This window comes from Poromitra crassiceps (genome assembly GCF_964638095.1).
Source record: "Poromitra crassiceps genome assembly, chromosome: 9".
NCBI lineage: Eukaryota > Metazoa > Chordata > Actinopteri > Beryciformes > Melamphaidae > Poromitra > Poromitra crassiceps.
Genome location: NC_139630.1, coordinates 51807262 through 51826455, shown reverse-complemented (window position 1 = coordinate 51826455; position 19194 = coordinate 51807262). Strand labels below are relative to the sequence as shown.

Sequence of the window (19194 nt, the reverse complement as noted above, 5' to 3'; positions counted from 1 at the left end):
GTTGACACATTACAACAATAGGCTCACCTATCAATGTTGCAACAAACGGAGGCCTAGAGAGGTAGCTAACTACAGCGTTTGTTTGTGTTGATTTCTTCTTCTTCAAGCAATTCGGAATTTGCTGCGCGTGCAATTTGCTGTGCATCGTGAAATTTAGGCGGAACCAATGTCCGAATTCAAATTGTTCCAGTCGCCAGTCGGTATATTTTTGTAAACGTACCCCATCTCTCCCCGCTCACAGCACCAACATCAACAACAAAGAGATAACGCTAGGTATCTGCCTTTCCCTTTAGCTTCGATGTTTATTGTTGACCTGTTAGAACGTGTTCATTTGCATATTTTACTGTATGCACGCATATAGGTTATATAGTAATAACGCTATATTTATTTTTATATTGACTTAGCTAACCTGGGTAACGCGGCTAGCCACTTCATTTCCTGAATTAAGCTAACTTTGGCTAGCTGGCAGATCATTTCGGTTTTTAACTTAATGTTACTTTATATCGTGTTGTAGTGAGCCAGGTAATGTGCAGCATATTTTGTGCGAAGCAGGCACGGGCTTCAGTGATGTGATGACTAACGTTAGCTGTTTATTCACCTGACGCAGTGTGTTACTAACGTTACTGGAGGGAGGGGGGAAATGACAGCTGGAAAGATTTGAAGCATAGGAGTGTATCAGGAGAGACAGAGATAGCCCTAAGCATCAAATTGGCTTTCTACACGAAGAAGAACAAGTTGAACAAGCTGTGACAGTCAAAAGAAGCTCGGATTTCATTGACATAAATAAATAGCTGGGTTTAGGCCAGCAACCAGCACCAGCTATCTTGTCCAATGTACAACAGACTTCATACTTCATAGAGCTCCTTGTGGTATCTGAAGATGAGATGTAGCCCCTTTGGAACTCTTCCGGGTATGACGTCATCGTCACGTGATCGTCTACCCTACAAGAGTCCCTTATCCGTACATAGACTTGCCTGTGACTCTGGCTCTCAAGTGGTCTAAATCAGTGATACGCACATATTTACAAGTGTCACAGACACATTTCAAAGCCACCTACTAGAGCAGAAGGGTTCATTGCTTCTCGACGGAGGAAAGCTTGATGCTGCTCATAAATGCCTCTTTTTATCCGATTATTCTGTGCTGGTGATATTATTTTTTCCTGGTTAGAGCCCCCAGCCGTCACAGCGATCAACTCACAGCCGTCACAGCGCTCAACACTCTGCTCGAAAGCTCGGTAAAAAATAATGTCACCGGTACAGAATTCGGATAAAAAGAGACATTTATGAGCAGCATCGAGCTTTCAAACTCCTCTGTCGAGAAGCAATGAACCCTTCTGCTCTAGTAGGTGGCTTTGAAATGTTTCTGTGACACTTGTAAATATGTGCGTATTGCTGTTTTAGACAGCTTGAGAGCGAGAGTCGCAGGGAAGTCTATGTACGGATAAGGGAGTGTTAGACAGCAGATGATGAAAGCATATGTGGACAAACAGTTACAAAAGGAGGGATATGAAATGAAGATCAATTGAACCAGCAGCCAAGGGTAAACAGTGATATGCTGGACTTCTGAACTGAGTTCTGAACTTTGCTCAGGGATTTCGGGTGTCATGGTCGGATTACTGCAGGACACAAAGACACCGTCAGAAGCAACCGAAAGGAGCAGCGGTCGTCTCTGAATGGAAAGAAAGTATCCCAGCTGGGGTTTAGAATATGGAAATGATCTATTATTGACGAAGGCAGAAGATATTTGTCATATGAGGGATGGCTATGGTAGCAGGAGTGGGGTTGTGGTACATTGTTCTCAACTTTTGTAGAATTGTGCTAAATAAGCTTATGGTTTGCTGATTAAATTAAGTTTGCAGAGCTGAGAAAGGGTTGGGTAATTAATTGTGATCTAGGTGTAAGCCAGATGTAGGTGCATGATATTATCGGTGACTTTAATATTGTTTTGTGTTGAAAACACGTGAAAGTTTTACACTTGTGTCGAAACATGGCTCAAACCTTCCACACTCTCCTTTGTTCCCAATCACTAATTCAACCCCAGATCTGGGCTGTCAGGTCAGGTCATGGAGTTTGCAGAGCTGATAAAGACGCCCCGGGTGGACGGGGTGGTCCTCCATCGCCCCTTCATGCCCACGGTGGAGGGGACGTTGTGCTTGACTGGTCATCACCTCATTCTCTCCTCCAGACAGGACAACACAGAGGAGCTCTGGCTGCTTCACTCCAACATTGACTCCATAGAGAAGAGGTGAGGCTGTACTTACTGTCATGGGGACTGTAAAACATTTTCCCGGCCTTAATTGCTTTTCATGGGATGTCTCTCGGCCCACGTTTCTCAAATTGGGGTACGCATACCCCTAGGGGTACTTGGAGGTACTACATGTGGTACTTGAGAGAAAAAAAAGAATAAACCACCATGAAAATGTTACAGGTTTTGGAAAATATATTTTTAGATCATAATGTTGTTTAATTGTAACATTGACATAAATTGTAGGCTATTTGCATAAAGATGTTGCACATTGGACTGTTCATAGTTCATATACACATACCTAGTACCTACCATTGAATAGGGGTGGGGGGTATTTTACAGATATGTTTAGTGATAAAACATTGACAAACTGTGAACCTATTGATCTGCAAAGTGTTAAACCAAATTAAATCAAAAAAATGTTATCGAATACAAACTAATACTTATTTGCTGTTATGCTGTTTTGTTTGTAACTAACACTTAAAGGAGAATTTCGGGTTTTTTTAACCTGGATCCATCTCCTGGCATTAATTATGATTTGGCCACTCACCAGGCGATCTCCGCGGCGTTTCTGGCCGTCCTAGCGTTGTTTTGACATCAATAGCGTCCAAGTCAGTTGTAAAATGGAGCTGACTTGGGGCCAAGTGTGAGCCTGTCTTTCCTGCATCTAAATAGCTATTTTTATTCCCGTTTTCGCCAAATATCGTCAGAATCTGATCCCTCAAGAAGCACCACAGTGATATTTCGCCAAAGGCTGTTTCCTGGAGTCCCACAGGGATCAAATTACCTCAAACGTGATCTCGGTCACCAAGTCTCGTGAAGTCCCGCGATACTTTCCTGCCGACTGACCAAGTACAGGAGGACGCTTTGCGGTGGTGGTTTTAGCGCAACCTATGTGGGGTTTGGCGTAACCTATGTGGGATTCGAAATAACGAAGGTTATGCCATAAAAATAGCTATTTAGATGCAGGAAAGACAGGCTCACACTTGGCCCCAAGTCAGCTCCATTTTACAACTGACTTGGACGCTATTGATGTCAAAACAACGCTAGGACGGCCAGAAACGCCGCGGAGATCGCCTGGTGAGTGGCCAAATCATAATTAATGCCAGGAGATGGATCCAGGTTAAAAAAAAACGAAATTCTCCTTTAATGAAATGTTATGGTCTGTCAGGAGAAATCTGCTCAGTCAGGAGGCACTAATTCACTAATTTCTTATTTGTAATGTTCTATTCTTCAAAAGGTCGGTTAATCTTTCATTCATGGCATATGCTATGGTTTTCTCTTGATGTTTTCTAAGCAAAATGTTGCAGTCGGGTAAAGGGCAGTACTTTGATTCAGAAATCATGGATAGGGGGTACTGAAGCCAAAAAAGTTTGAGAACCACTGGCATAGGCTATAATTTGACATTGACATATATTGACATATTGACATTATTTAATTACTTTCACTTGACATCTGAAAAGTTGCAGCAGCCAGTTATACCTCTGCTAGGAAACATATCATTGTTATGGAGGTAGTATAGCTATAATTTATATACGGGGGTGTACAAAATAACAGGAGCACTAATAAAATGTATTAATATCAACTACCTAATAAGGTGTAGCGCCATCCTTCCACCACTGAAATACTGCTATACAGGTCCTGAATATCCCACTGTAACCTGAGTGCAGTGGGATATTATTACCATTCCTCAAGTAGGGAAGCCTCCAGTTCCCTGAGAGCTCAAGGAGACTGAAATCCACTTGCAATTTGCACTCCAGAACTTCCCATAATTGTTCTATTATCTTAAGATCCAGTGGTTGAGGAGGCATTTCACATCTCGCTTCATCTAGACTAGAGCCATATGAAATCCATTTTATTTTTTCCAAATTCCGTTTTATTTCCCCCCGAATTCATTTTTTTCCATTTTAATTTTAATTTTGCGGTCAGGAGCAATATTCTTTCATTTTTTGACGACTTGGCTCTCTCAGACAGCCTCTTCGACATGTTTCTCAAGGTGAAAACGAAGTTGTGAGGTGCAGTAAGGGTCACACGCAAGACTGACCCCCCTCTCAAAACACCCCAATCGAAAACAGAATAATTTCTCTAGGCCTATTTTACAATTTTGAAATCATTTAGGTTGCTACGATAATTAGATCTACCGGTACTTCTTATTTTGATCATTAGGCCTACTTTTATCAATTTCAGCCAACTTATGGAAAATTCTGCAATATTCCATGTTTTACAGTTGATTCCATTTTTATTACCAAATTCCATGATTCTGTCCTTTTTTCCCCCCGTTTTGCGGAAATCATATGGCCCTAACTTCATCCTGGAGTTCATAAAAGCAACAAGAATTTGTTTAGCAGTGAATAATAATGGCGACTTTATCGTTTTGGAATATGGGGATATTATGAGGGAACTTCATTTTCACTATAGGCTGCACCTGGCTGGTCCTGTAAAATGGCCTCATATTCCTTTGCTGGGTGGAAAAATGGCTCATCAGACAAACAATATTACTGTTTTTCCATTGCTCAGTCGTCAAGGTTTAATGCTCTTTACACCAGGATATGCATCTTTGTGTAATGGCCTTGGAAACCAGCAGTTTCTCAATGGCAGCTCTGCCATAAATTCCAGCTTTGTGAAGCTCACAATGTACAGTTTTTTGTTGGTTCTGTGTCACTTAGATGTTGCTCCAATACTGTGGTAGTGTTTCACATTTGTGTTGTTTAGCAACTGTCTTAAGTGTCTGTCTATCCCAGTCAGTAAACTTGGACTTGTGACTACTGTTTCTCTTTGCCAGTATGGTTTGTCTGTGTTTGAAATATGTTGTCCTGGTTTTCATGATTGTTTCCCTTTCATGGCTTTCCCTTGCTACATGACATAATAATATTAATACTAACAACAATAATGATGAATGCATTTATTGCACAGATTTCAATTTCATTTTTAATGCTGTTGTCAGGCTGTTGTCAGATCTTTATTTTATTTGACACATATTGATAGCTGGCAATCTGGCATTCAGCTTATCATGAGTGGCCTTAGTTATATGTTGTTTCTGTTTCGGGTATTTTGTCCGTTCTATGTAATTTGCAATTTAGATTTTTTTTTTTTTTGTCATCCGTCTGCGATGACCATCACACATTATTATCAGAGATTGCTGACAAAGCAGCAAGTTAATTCATCAACAGGTCCACCCCAACACAATTGTCTTCTCTGTTGTGCCTCTTGGATCAAATCTTCAACGTGTCTTTCAGATTTGTTGGGTCTCTTGGGACCATCATAGTGAAGTGTAAAGACCTGAGGGTGATTCAGTTGGACATCCCTGGCATGGAGGAGTGTCTCAACATCGCCAGCTCTATTGAGGTAAAAGGGAGGCCAATGTTTACTAGAAAATATTCACCTTTACTTTTTGAGATGTTTTCACCCCATAATGCCATATTAAATTCCTAAAGAAAATCTGTAGCTGATCAATATTTCTTATGCCTCTCTAGGCTCTGTCCACTCTTGATTCAGTCTCCCTGATGTACCCTTTCTTCTACCGGCCCATGTTTGAAGTCATAGACGATGGCTGGAACTCGTTCCTTCCAGATGATTTCTTTAAAGACTTGGAGTCTATGGTATGGACATGATCAACAATAATACGTTTTGGCTATAGGTAGCTAGGACATCGTGAAAGTCATTCTCTGTACCCAGGGGAGTCAAACCATGTGCCACGGAACGCTGAACGTAATCACCTGTGATAATCTGTTGTAGTCTTTGGTTGGAATGAAAACTTTCACACTCTTTGCCCTCTGTGGTCCATGGTTTGACACTCCTGTCTTAACCCCACACCATCTCCTCCCTCAGACAGATGAGTGGAGACTGAGTGAAGTCAACAAGGACTTCAGTGTGTGTCCATCATACCCCCATCTACTGGCAGTGCCCAAAGATATTGACGACGACACACTGAGGAAAGTAGCCACCTTCCGTTACGGTGGCCGCTTCCCAGTCCTTAGCTACTACCACAAGAAGAACGGCATGGTGAGCACATCATGGGAAATTAAGTTCTTATACGCTTGTGATTGCTTTTGCGATACATCATTTTTAATTGATTTAAACAACATGTAGTGGCTAACTGTAGAACACAATGCTTTTAGCAGGTATGGTTTAGTTTTAGTAGCATGGATTGTCCATTTGTAGAAAGTGTAAACTCGTGGAAAATCGCCGCTTCTTGAAAAGCCCTATAATCACTTACACCTTCAGGTGATGATGCGAGCGGGGCAGCCTCTGACGGGCACCAATGGACGGCGGTGCAAGGAGGACGAGAAGCTCATCAACGCCACCCTGCGGCCGGGCAAACGTGGCTATGTCATCGACACACGCACCATCAATGTGGCCCAGCAGGCCAAAGCTCGCGGTGGAGGATTTGAGTCCGAGGCTAACTACCCCCAGTGGAGGAGGATCCATAAGGCCATCGAAAGGTGGGCGGGCGCTATTGGCTTTAAGATAATTGATAATTGATCTTTGCACTGATGTATCATTCATATTTGTTATCATGATCATAAACGACATGAATACAGTATTTTCTTACTAGGACTGGGTAGTGTCAAAGATCTCTACCATTTATACCATTTGATGTGATACTAATATAATAATACAGTACCATGACGATTCACAATATGAGTGCTGATTCATACACAGATTGTTTAACAGCGTTTAGATCTTAATTACATCCAACCTTCTGTCATGTCCAGGTCTAATGTCCTTCAGGAGAGCCTGATTAAACTGGTGGAGGCCTGCAATGACCAGTCACACAGCATGGACCGCTGGTTGAGCAAGTTAGAGGCTTCCAGCTGGCAGACCCACATCAAAGAGATCCTCACTACCGCCTGCCTGGCCGCACAGTGTATTGACAGGTCAGGGAGTCCAGGACTTACACTTGTCCAGCTCCTGCCCCCAGCCGCCACCTCAGTACATCCCCAGTCCAGCGGATTTTCATACTGTGCATGATGTTTATGTCTCAGGAGATGTAGCGATACATTTAGTAATGCATCTGTATATTTAATGTGTTAGCAGAAAGCCATTTTTAATTGAAACCATTAGATACATGATATGAATGTGCGCTAGAGTCCTAGGAATTACTTTGGTTCAATTGATTGTTTTTGATGAGAAATGAATACCCACATCATAGCTGTAACAAACTATTCTCTGGCCTCCTTGTAGCCAAGTTAAGCTAGCTAGTAGCTATTATAATAGCGTTATAATAATAATATTCCAATGAGTGTGGTTATACAGGTGGTATGAAAGGTTTTTCAGCATCACAAACACTAATTCTACATGTCTGCTCTGTACATTCTGTACAGCAAGTGCCTCTTGTCACAACAAACACGGCAGTTTCTCTGTGTTGTTATTATTAAGCATGTGTTGTTGTCTCAGGGAGGGAGCGTCAGTGCTTGTTCACGGCACAGAGGGGACAGACTCCACCCTGCAGATCACCTCCCTGGCCCAGATCATCCTGGATCCGGCCAGCAGGACCATCAGGGGCTTTCAGGGCCTGGTGGAGCGGGAGTGGCTCCAGGTGAGCTTCTCTCGACCTTCAAGTGCAGACATTATTAGCCTGAATTTACATGCTCTTTGTTTTTCTATATATATATTTTTTTTTTTTCTATATTTTTAACCAAAAATGAATAGGGGTGCATGGGGTAAATGATGTGAGCACAAGTCGCGTTACAGAGACATAGTCAACTCATTTAAAGTCACAATGACCAGTCCCCAAAGTGTTTGTGTTCCAAGATGGACACAGGTCCCGGCTGTCTTCATGACCCGTCCCTCCTCTGTGACCCGCTCCCCCAGGCGGGCCACCCGTTCCAGCAGCGCTGTGCCCAGTCGGCCTACTCCAACAACAAGCCTCGCCAAGAAGCTCCCGTCTTCCTGCTGTTCTTGGACTGCGTGTGGCAGATCCTGCGACAGTTTCCATGCTCCTTTGAATTCAGCGAGAACTTCCTGGTGCAGCTCTTCGAGCACGCCTACGCCTCCCAGTTTGGCACCTTCATGGGCAACAGTGCAGCCGAGAGGCCAGTCTGAGGCTGTTCTAGATGTTGTGCTGACTTATGTCAGTCATACACTTATTGTTTTTTGTATTTCAAGTCAAGAGGAAGTCCACTGTACTCTGCCTGTAATCTCATAGCTAGGGACACAAGCCAGTAGGATAAAGGGGTTTACAGGAGTTGCACCACTTAGGGCAGCCCAGACATGAATCACTATTGATGGGGGGAAATAAAAGCTCCACTCCCAATTTTCCACATTTTCCCACACGATATGATTCATAGAAGATCTTAGCACTATGTGCGAATACAACGGTTTGAAAAGTTCAGTCATTTGTGTGGTGATGTCTTGTCCAGGAATATAGCTAGGAAGATTTAATTTTGGTTGGATAGAATGTTTGGGGGGGGGGGACATTTCGCAATGTGGGTATGTTTCAGCAACACCCTGGTTCATACAGTTCCTCATTCGTTTTACTGTTGGCCACTGAGCAGCTGTGGGTGAAGTGACTTCCCCACCTCGACTGTGATTGTTGATGGAAAGGAGAGCATTTACTCCAGTCACTTTACCCGCCCAGATGTGCCCAGTCAGCCCAAACTGTCAATGCACCGTTACAAATGTACTTATCCAAGGTTTACGTAACCGTCCACCGCCCATTTTTGGTTCTCTCCCAGATAAGGTCCCATTGAGGACGTACAAGATCTTACAAGATCTGTCTTCTTACAGGGAGTCCTGGTCAAGACAGCAGCACATAAAAACGGTTTCACATTAATAAAATTTGACATGGTACACATGATACATAAAGGCTCCATAGGGAAGGATTTGATTTATTAGGATCCCTATTACCTTATGCAAAGCATAAGCTACTCTTACTGGAGTCCACAAGGAGGTGATACAAGATGGAACATAATACCAATGATGGTAAAAAAAAAGGGTCAGTATCCGAAACCTCGTTCAACCTTGAACCTCCCTCTCCCATTATAGGGCCAAACTGTGTCTGCCTGAGAAGACGGTATCTCTGTGGTCGTGGGTGAATCGCCCCCAGGAGCTGGAGCGTCTGTCCAACCCGCTCTATGAGGCCAACAGCCTGGTGATCTGGCCCTCCGTGGCCCCGCAGAGCCTGCTGCTGTGGGAAGGTAAGACTCACACACAAAAAGACCTTGACTGCTTTTCTCTCTCAGGGAGAAAATAACGTCGGTTAATTACAATGTATGCATCGTGGTAAACGGGGCCCTCTCTCAACATTAATAATAGTGTTGGTTTGCACAAAACATCCAGACTCCACAGTAAGGTTACTGCAGGAAGACTGAGAGTAGAAGAGTATAGAGTATTGCACAAATGATGGATGGGGAAACTCATGCATTTGCCTCGGACATGCTGTCCTACATCGTTCCTCTTCTCATTTGTGATTAGCTTTTTTCGGAATTTCATTGTTTATTTTGACATTGCGAAATTTCACCAGAGGGGGGCAGCATTGATTTCACCACTCTAGGAGATAAAGATGGTGAGTTCCTTCCTGATAGTTTACATTTAGCTCTATGTTCAAAGATACATACATACATACATACATACATACATACATACATACATACATACATACGCAGGGCTTAAAATTCACTTTGGAAACTGGGGGGGAATTCCCCCCTTATGTTCTTCAGATAGGGGGATTTATAACCTGACGCTGCCAGATGGACGGTATAGCTCCACATAGGTTTCACTAAACCAGTCGATCTGGGAATGAAGTAACCAGACCCGCTGACGGAGGCGGGCACTTTTTCCAAGCTACTTGGCAGGTGATTGGATGACCCATCTGTCTATCACCGCTGGTGGGTGTTAACTTCAACCAATCAGATCGCCGAAGGTGCCTGTGGATGATCTCCGTGGTATTCATTGATTGAGTCCTCACGGTCGTAAAGTCACCTTCGAAGCATTTAGTTAGATTATAACGAACTAGTTGTGTGGCTTAGCCTTCCCAAATGTTGAGGGTCGTTTTTTAGAATTTAATACATAGAATTGGGAACGTTACATTCAATTTCATTCAGACTGCCTGTCACTTCCGCGGCGGCAGCCATGTTGACGAGTGAAAATAACTACAAAGACCATGTACCCACTACTTGCCCAGACGAGCCTGAGCCCGCCTACGGCTGCCGCTGATTCGTCGGGCCGGCATGGCTCGACCAATCATCTTAACTGCCTGTGCGGGTCCAGACCGTCATGGAGAACCAAATGAAATGTGAGTTCACGTGACGGGCGGTTTACCAGGCTAGGGGATCTATAGACTTGAGGGGGATTTTTTAAGCCGATACTATAACCGACAAATATCTGCTTCTCCTGTCCGATAAGCGATAATTTCACATTTTTGTATTTAAAAAAGGAAGTTCTTAACCTTTAATTTATGCACACCTGAGTGTTGTGAACATACTAGGGTGATTTAAATCATCTTATGTGGAAACCTCTGCTACAGACCTTTGCTGTACACCTTTTTTGTCAAAAGGAGAACATACAAGGTCTGGTAGGCCTATTGCATCATATCAAAAGGATGTCCTTGCTACAGACATTTGCTCTTTCCCCCTGTTAACCCTTTCAGCAGGGGAACAAGAAGAAACGGGTTTGTGGTTTATTACCCTAAAGTCATATACACTCACTCCAAAATAACATTAAATGCTATAATAAAGCTATAAAAAATGTAAAACGCAATAAACCTCCCAGTCTAGTCACCTGGCTTATTAATGCAGCATGTGACAGTAATCACACAATAATAATAATCATCATCATCATCATCATAATCAACACCACCCCGCATATAAAATCAACAATTGGCACTGTAAGTAATTAACAATAGAAGCATCAGCCCAAAAAGCAACGTGCATAATAGTATACAGTGCAAACGTAATAAAATGCTATAAAATAACAGCCAGGTGAATCCACGCGACTTGTCATTTGCATTATGGTACAAACAAACCCTGATACATGTTCTTAACTTTGTGAGTAGCAGACTTTCACTTCTGATCACCTGCCTCATGAAACGCATCACACAAAGAGGTCACAATGACCATTAGACCTATGACTTTCCACTAGTTTTCAGCACCTACAGGCTACAGTATACATTGTCCACATTGTCAACATTGCACGCCGGTGATGCATTTGGCCTGTATGTGGTGGTCTTATTATAGGTCACTCAGTAGGTGTCCTCACTGACACCTGAGCTCCTCCTATGGTGCTGGGAAGGCAACAGGAGCAGTTTACTACTAGTTCAGCTCACTATCAGTTAGCAGTCATATGCATGCTAATCTTAGCGCTGTGGCACACTTTCCCACTTGTCTGTGGCAGGATTGACTCCCACAGCAGATAAAGTATGTGAACCTGTGGCTAATTGGAGCATTTTTACACCATGAGAAGAAGATGAGAGTTTATTAGGCAACGGCCAACAAAGATGCTGAATGTCAGAGGTTAACACATATTATTATAAACTCTCTACTTGATCGCGAACACTCCAACTCGGTGATGTTAAAGGGTTTCAATGTGGCACCTCTGGCCACACGCCAGTCAGCTACTGGATGTCAACGCAGATGTTTCTTTGACACTGGAGCAAAATGCCTGCTTTGACATCGCTGACTGGCATGTGGCCAGAAGTGCAGCATATTTAAAAGATCACTTTCAACCTGACCCACTTCCAAGAGAGCAGTGCAACAACATGTTTCTGCCTTTTAAGCAAATGATTAAGAAGCTCCTCCAAGCCACTCGTTTTTAAAACAGCTTGGGACTTTGTCACATTTTCCCCTTGAAGTAAACCATGTTATAAAGCATCAAGTTGTAACCAAAATAAATGCTTGGTAGGCTTGCTAGAACATGCTTTTGTGTGTCTTTTGCTTTGTTCTGTTTCTTTGCGTTTGCCTTGCAGAGCTAGATTGTTGATCAGTTATATCGTATATCCAGGCTATCTCGGCTCATTCTCTGTAAAGTCCTTAGAGATGTGCTTGTGATAAAAGGGCAACACTATATAAATTAACTTGAACTGGAATAGCGAGACAGGCTTGTGACAGGAAAGCTTGTGGTTAGAATACCCTGAAGTATAAGAAAATGTGTGTGGGTGAAGTGAATGCGTACACTAGTGCTCTCTTCTCCCCCAGCAGTCACCAGTGAGGTGGCCTTGAGCAAGAAATTTAACCTTCATCTGCAGTAGAGCTGCTCTGCAGCAAACAGCAGAAGAATGTGGTTGTATCAGGCTGCTGCCTGCCAAGTGTGAGTCTAACTATGAATGTAAAGCAGACGAGTGTAAAAAAAAAAAAACCCCAGCATGCTTTGCTCAAGCAGAACCCTTCCACAAAGTACGATTTTAATAATTCCTGGTGATATATGGACATGAAATAATTCAAGGGTAACAAGCTAAGATTAATTGAGTGGGAGTGTTGGAATTTTTATTTTTTTAATGTATTTGTTTATTTGTTTTTATGTATTTATTCATTTAACCTTTATTCATTCATTCATTCATTTAACCAGGAAATGAGACTCATTGAGATTAGAAATCTTTTTTACAGGTGTCCTGGCCAAGACAGGCAGCAGCACAATTATACATATGCAGACATATAACAATTTAAAAACAAAAACAGATGACAAATGACAGAATCATAAACGTAATAATCAACAATCAAAACATCTACAGCCAGATAGGCTTGCTTCCAAGTCATTTAGAAGCATAATGGACAGTATAATAGATAGACACATTGACAGTCTATGTTAGAGAAGAGCATGCTTTTTGCTTTTCCACATCAAGTGTCAACGCCAACGGGGAATACTTTTAGCATTTCATAAATTCTGTGACAGTAAAAAATAATTGCACTTTACTGGATTTCATTAATAAACATGAACACATCAAATAAGACTGAATTATTATGATGTATCATTGCTTTCAAAAGGCTATATTACAGTAATCTAGGTTTGGAAAGTCATAGCGAGGGGTGTTACCAGTCAGTACAAGTAAGATTTAATTATACATCCTCAAACATTTTTCTTGGAAACAGTTTAAAGAAGAAGGATAGGGTACAGCTCTATAATTGGGTGTTGGAACGAGCGAGCGAAGCGAGTTTTGCTGCAAGTTTTGCTGATTCTTGCATCAGCTCAACATAAAGGCCCCGCATGAAGTAGTGGGTCTAGACAGAAGAGGGGTCATTGAGTTCACGCAGGGCCGCGTGAGGTGCCCCTTCTATAGCGTAAGAGCCACACCCTCATCCCACATGAATTGGGGCATAGAAGACTGGTCTGACTGGAGAGCGTGGAATGCTACACGGTGCACACGCACTGCTGGGAAAGTCCAAAATGTCCACCTCGTGCTGTTGACTTGACAGTAAAGAGGACTGTGATGATCTTCTTAAAACCAGAGCTCAGAAGTTGCTATGTCATATTGAGCACACGACTGCTGTGCTCTAACTAGACAGGTATCTCCGCTGTGGACCAGCTGCTGTACAAACACACAACGAAATACTACTGCTAATATATACTGCTCCGTTATTTCCTTAGAAGTTGCATACAGGGGCGTCCCGGTGGCTCACCTGGTAGAGCGCGTAGCGCTAAGGCTTAGTCCTTCGCGTGGCCGCCCCAGGTTCGAAGCCAACCTGTGGTCCTTTGCTGCATGCCCCTCTCTCTCTCCCCACCTTCAATGTCAGCAACTCAGGACATCCCACACATGGTCCCATACTGAGTGACAGGTGACTTCCTTATTGTGCTCTACATACCACTCATACAGAACATCTCTTATCTCTTAACTTGTCTTGTCTGCAATCAGTTCACGCGACACGCAACCACCCCCCCCCCCCTCCTTCCGCCACCCGGTATCTGTCAGAACATAACAGCCAGTGGATAGGCACAGGGCCTGGCGAGACCCTTATGAATCACCATGCTAATTCAAAGAGTGCTGAAAACTGTGATTCATAGGCTAATGTGTGCTGTGACAGTAATTTCTCCCTGGGATAAATATGGAATCTATAAACGCTCTATGTTGTCATTGTGCAGCTTTTTCGGCTGTACAGTAGTACAGTGTCTAATGCAGAATAGAAATGAGTGAAACTTTATTGTAGCAGGTGTTCCTCTTTACAATTCCATGCCATTTATGATCAGTGAATTGAAAGCTAACTGTGCTCTCTCTCTCTTCCATTACAGGAGTGTTCCTTCGCTGGAACCGCTCCTCCAAGTGTTTGGACGAGGCCTACGAGGAAATGGTCCATATCATCGAGTACAACAAGGAGCTGCAGAACAAAGTCAACAGCCTGCGCAGGCAGCTGGCCCAGCTGGAGACCGAAGACCCTCTGCTGCAGACCCCCTAGAGCGAGCGAGACCCGGACGCGGGGGCAAGATGGGAGAAAGAGAGGTAGAAAACGAGAAAATATCTAACGAAGGAAAGGCGCCCCGAAACATCCTTCCTCTCATACGATATCAATTTGCATGCACGCATATATAGACATAATGTCGGCATCCTGACATCATGCTAGTCAGCTGCATTCATGGCTTGTTAAAACGCCTACACCTCAACACTCACCACCTCAGATGCAGACACACAATAGCCCTGTTCCAAACCGCTCGCTATTACACAAATAGTGGACTATGTAGTGTTTTGGCCATTTTGTCCGGATTGTCAACTGTTAATTTGATTCACTATAAAATACCCACAACGCACTGCAATTTCTAGTGAACAGAGAATGTACCCTACATTTTCCCCCATATACCACAATGTAATATTGTCGTGTTTACCAAAGGAGAAGAAGAGTGAGGTAGTGTCCGAAACTCGTTTTGATCGTTCCCCATATAGTTCACGATATGATACTACATGGGTAATAGTGAGTGAGTGAATCAGTCAACCATTCCGAACACAGCTAATGTGTGATGACAACACTAGATTTACACTAGACGTAAATGGTCACATACTCCATTGTACGCCTTTTTACCAGACATCCTGCTGAATATACAGTATATATGAGACTCTGGAGTGTGCTGCGGAGTTACTATGGCAACATATAGGGTACTAGTACAGTATGCAGCATGTGACTCTGATGATGATGTATAGTTTGATATCAGAGTAACCGCTTTATGAGAGGGAAGACTCGCTCAATATAGCTCTGAACAAAATGTCTTGATACTTGTGTGTTTCTTAGATCATACATTACATTCCAAACATGGTCATGGCCAGATATTTGAAATGGCACAAAAAATACTTTTAATGTCACCTTAAATGTGCTTTTCATATGCTTAGCACTATGCTTAGCAAACGTAATGTAATGTGACCTTATACAACAGTGAATGTCCGTCAGCTGCCCTGGGAATGTTAGATTTTGTGTTTTAGTTTTTTTCCTAAATGAAAACGAGGGTTGTCAAAATTGGTCGTTGACTCGGAAGGAACGAGTGTAAGTTTGTGTGCTTAAAAATATTGTACATTATTGAAAACGCATATCTGCCGTTTTGTAGTTTAATGATGTTATCTAAAACTAAGGCACTTTGTGTGAAAGGCATTTCATTTACTGTATATAAGTCATGTTGTCATATACTACAATATAAAAAACAGGCTTATTTCTTGTATTTAGCATTATTGTTTTTACTTTCAGTACTTGCCAGTTGTTGTTGCCACATTGGCCAAAACGCATTCTAATACTCAATGTGAAAACACCAGTAGTATACAATACAGTATCCTACATACTGTACGTAAATTGAAACATAATCTATTATTGTTAATATTGTGCGCTGCTTTACACAAAGACTGTTAGGTGCAGATGACACAGACTTAAAATGTACAGTGTCATGGCAGATACAAGCCCCAGGCATATTATCATCACCAGAAGATTATCTCGCTGTCTAGGGGCCTCCGGTGGCCCTATCCACCATGAGCATATGTAGAAAAGAAAAGTGGCTTTCGGACTGTATCAGGTGCCTGTGTGAGCTTGCTTGATAGGAGGACCTGGTAGCCTCTCTGACACTGATCCAATCGCATGTCCCGACCAGCACACTCATCTGTGGGCCCACCAGCACGCCACTCCTCTGTGTCCATTTAGTAGTTCAGTAAGACATATAAGACGCAGACAAAACTCGAAAGCAACTCCATTACAGAAAAGGGGAAACTTCCATTCCATTGTCCACATCACAACACCCAGCCAGACTCCTTCCTGCTGAGAGAAACCGAGAGTTTACAGTAGAGCGACTGTCTCTGCACACACAGCCACAAAATGTCTCCTCTCATTGTCAGAGTACCAGAACTTGGAGAGCGAACTCTGACCCGGAAGCTCATCTTAAAGACTTACTGCACCAGCGTAACCCAGTAAGCTCCACCCCCTTCAGCCCGAAAACCAATCAGAAAAGGGTCAGGAAAACCACATAATAACATTTGTTGTCATTTCTGAACATTTTTGCACCACCATTAAGATTAGACATGTTTAGAGGCTCTTTAAGTTGAAGCTCTTGTTTCTGTCCCCCCCCCCCCCCCATCCCTCCTCCATGTTTACAGATTAACTTTCAGTAGTACAATACTATCAAGAAAGCATTGTGCCACACTTGAATAGTGGAAAAAAATTAATTTGTTGGAGTAAACTTGAATCTACATGAGTTCATTTTGTGGCGAACTTTTTTGTTTTTGTTTTTGCCAATAAGGAAGAAAATACTTTGTAGTATTTATACTTGTCTATTTGATTTATGTTTGCCTCCATGTTGTCTAAACACGTTACACATGACATTGGATCCATCTTGCTTTGAGAGTGATGCAAAGATCACTCTTGACTCAGGATTAGTTCTCTCATTCGTTCTAGCCACTTCCTGAAACTGTGTTGTAAAGGGGAACGTTTCCATGCCTTTCACATGTGCACGCGTTTCCTATACAGCCCAGAATGGCAGCTTATCTTGTTGCTTTGTGCATGCATAAATGGAGCTCAGATAATCGTTTTAACCAAGGTCGTAGTGTGATTTACAAATCAGAATAATTTCCTACGCTTGAATTATTTATGCGTAATATTAACTTTGAATATTGTCATGACTTTGTCAATGTAAACGCAGGTCTAACACATAATCAGTACTGTCGGTAAATATGTTCGGTAAATTGGTTTTCTATGTCACATCCTCCCTGTCACTTTCTTTTTGTACTAAATGAATCAGTGCAATGCCTTACTAGAAATTAAAAATGAATATTTAATTTCTTTGATCACTGGTGGTGACCTGGTGACAGGTCTGATGCCTGGAGAGTGATATTACTGTTCAAACGTTATGTTAATTGTGATTTTTTTTAAGCCATTAAAAGATGATTGCACAAAAGTCATTTGATTTTGTGTTTATTATTATTTATTATTATGTTGTCACTGAAGCAAACTAACAGCTATATGATCTTCTTTTTAAATGTCTTACTGTCAAGATGATAAATGAGCAAACACTATTGCAAACAATTAAATTTAAATTACAAGTTAAATACAATTCGGAATATTTAAATGTACTCACGTGTGAATGTTTGAGTACACATTTTACAAATATGAAAAGCAAAAACTACATGTTTTTAGATCATGATTTTATATAAAATTTCTAAAATAAAATAAAATTTCCCTGTGGTCCTGCTGACATGTCAGTCTGTCCCTCCCTGCCCAGTGATCCAGGCCACTGTCCCATATTGTTGGTTTACAAGGATTGCCCCACCCCTCCTCCCACTTCCCAAAATGTGTTGTGCTCACTATGACGAGCGTACCATCTGATGATGCGATTGAGGAATAAATAGCCAAAGGTCACCTGCTGCCTGGAGGCATGTGATGGTATCTGGTGTTTACAGTGCTGCCTTGCCTTCACTGTCCTGCCCCGTCCACGTTGTTTTGGTCTCATGTGTGTCACCACCACTCTGATTGGCCGACCACCTTGCTTTTGCTATATCGCACAGGTTGCCTTGACAGTCTCTTGGAACAATGGGGGATTGTTTATTCTAACTCAACTGTCGTGGGGAAATGAGGGTTTATGTTACTTATTGGTAACAATAGAGACCTTGATTTAACCAAGCACATTGACTGACAACACATTCATGATAAGAGTCTCTGGGACTAGCAGGAGGACAAACATGTATGTTGCCCAGTAGTGCCACAGTCTTTTCTGTTGTCTGCTCTGATATTTGTGGATGGGGAGAGTGTGTTTTCTTCAATTCACTGATGTTCAGATGTTCTCAGTCGGGGTCTGAATGTTGCTTCTGTAGCTATTAGGCTGCAGCCATCCCACTGTGTCATCTCACAGTACAGTATATCAGGTGTCCTTTCCTCTCATGTTGCCTGGCAATGAAGAGTCATTCATTCATCGACATAAAGCCATCTCAAAAACAACAGTATGTCTTTGATTTTGGGGGAAATGGATGGAATGTGCGGAAGTGGAATTTTCCACACAGACGTCCTTGGATTTAGTGGTTTCCTAAGAGAAAGCGTGTCAGTTTACAGCACTGATTAAATTGTCTTGTTTGCCTGCTTCCTTTCCAGTGATGACAGACTTGGGGGTGTGCACCGATCCACCACTCATATGCCAGCATATATTTGAAGCCCCTCCTCTGCTTGCTCCACTCAGAGATATGGTCAACCTCTTTGGCCAACCTCTATCTAATGAAAACAGACCTCAAAGTCAAACAGAGGGTGTGGAAACGCACACTTCATTCTTTTCCCTTGGTAAACATGAATGGGTTACTATAAGGAAGTGGGAGCGTTGAAATCTGCACCCACTTTTACTGCCGTAGCACAAGAACTGCCAATACTGACATACTGTACTGCTTGGGTGTCAACTATCTTCAAATATTTTACGATGTAGCGTCAGATTTGTCTTCTCTTTTGCTTGGTGGAGTGCACCCTCTCACCACTAGTATCAATGTGTTATTGATTCGTCCACAGTAGTCTAGTCTTTCTATATACACACACACGTGAGGTTATTTGGTTTGGGTGGTCGTGGCTGCTGTTGTAAGGTTGA

General features: G+C 42.4%; 1 protein-coding gene across 2 annotated transcripts; it reads left to right on the top strand.

The window, feature by feature from the left end:
• The first annotated feature begins 230 nt into the window (after nucleotides 1-230).
• Nucleotides 231-17533, top strand: mtmr9 (myotubularin related protein 9). 2 transcript variants are annotated; one of them, XM_083642789.1, is made up of 12 exons: nucleotides 231-273; nucleotides 2041-2244; nucleotides 5481-5589; nucleotides 5718-5843; nucleotides 6073-6246; nucleotides 6469-6686; nucleotides 6960-7121; nucleotides 7642-7783; nucleotides 8059-8279; nucleotides 9232-9383; nucleotides 14404-14611; nucleotides 16475-17533. In XM_083642789.1, the coding sequence occupies exons 2-11, from the start codon at nucleotides 2063-2065 to the stop codon at nucleotides 14565-14567; spliced, it is 1650 nt and encodes a 549-aa protein (XP_083498915.1). In that variant the 5' UTR covers nucleotides 231-273; nucleotides 2041-2062; the 3' UTR covers nucleotides 14568-14611; nucleotides 16475-17533. The 2 variants fall into 2 exon arrangements, with proteins under 2 accessions (XP_083498915.1, XP_083498914.1); XM_083642788.1 differs by having other exon boundaries at nucleotides 14404-17533.
• Nucleotides 17534-19194: the final 1661 nt, after the last annotated feature.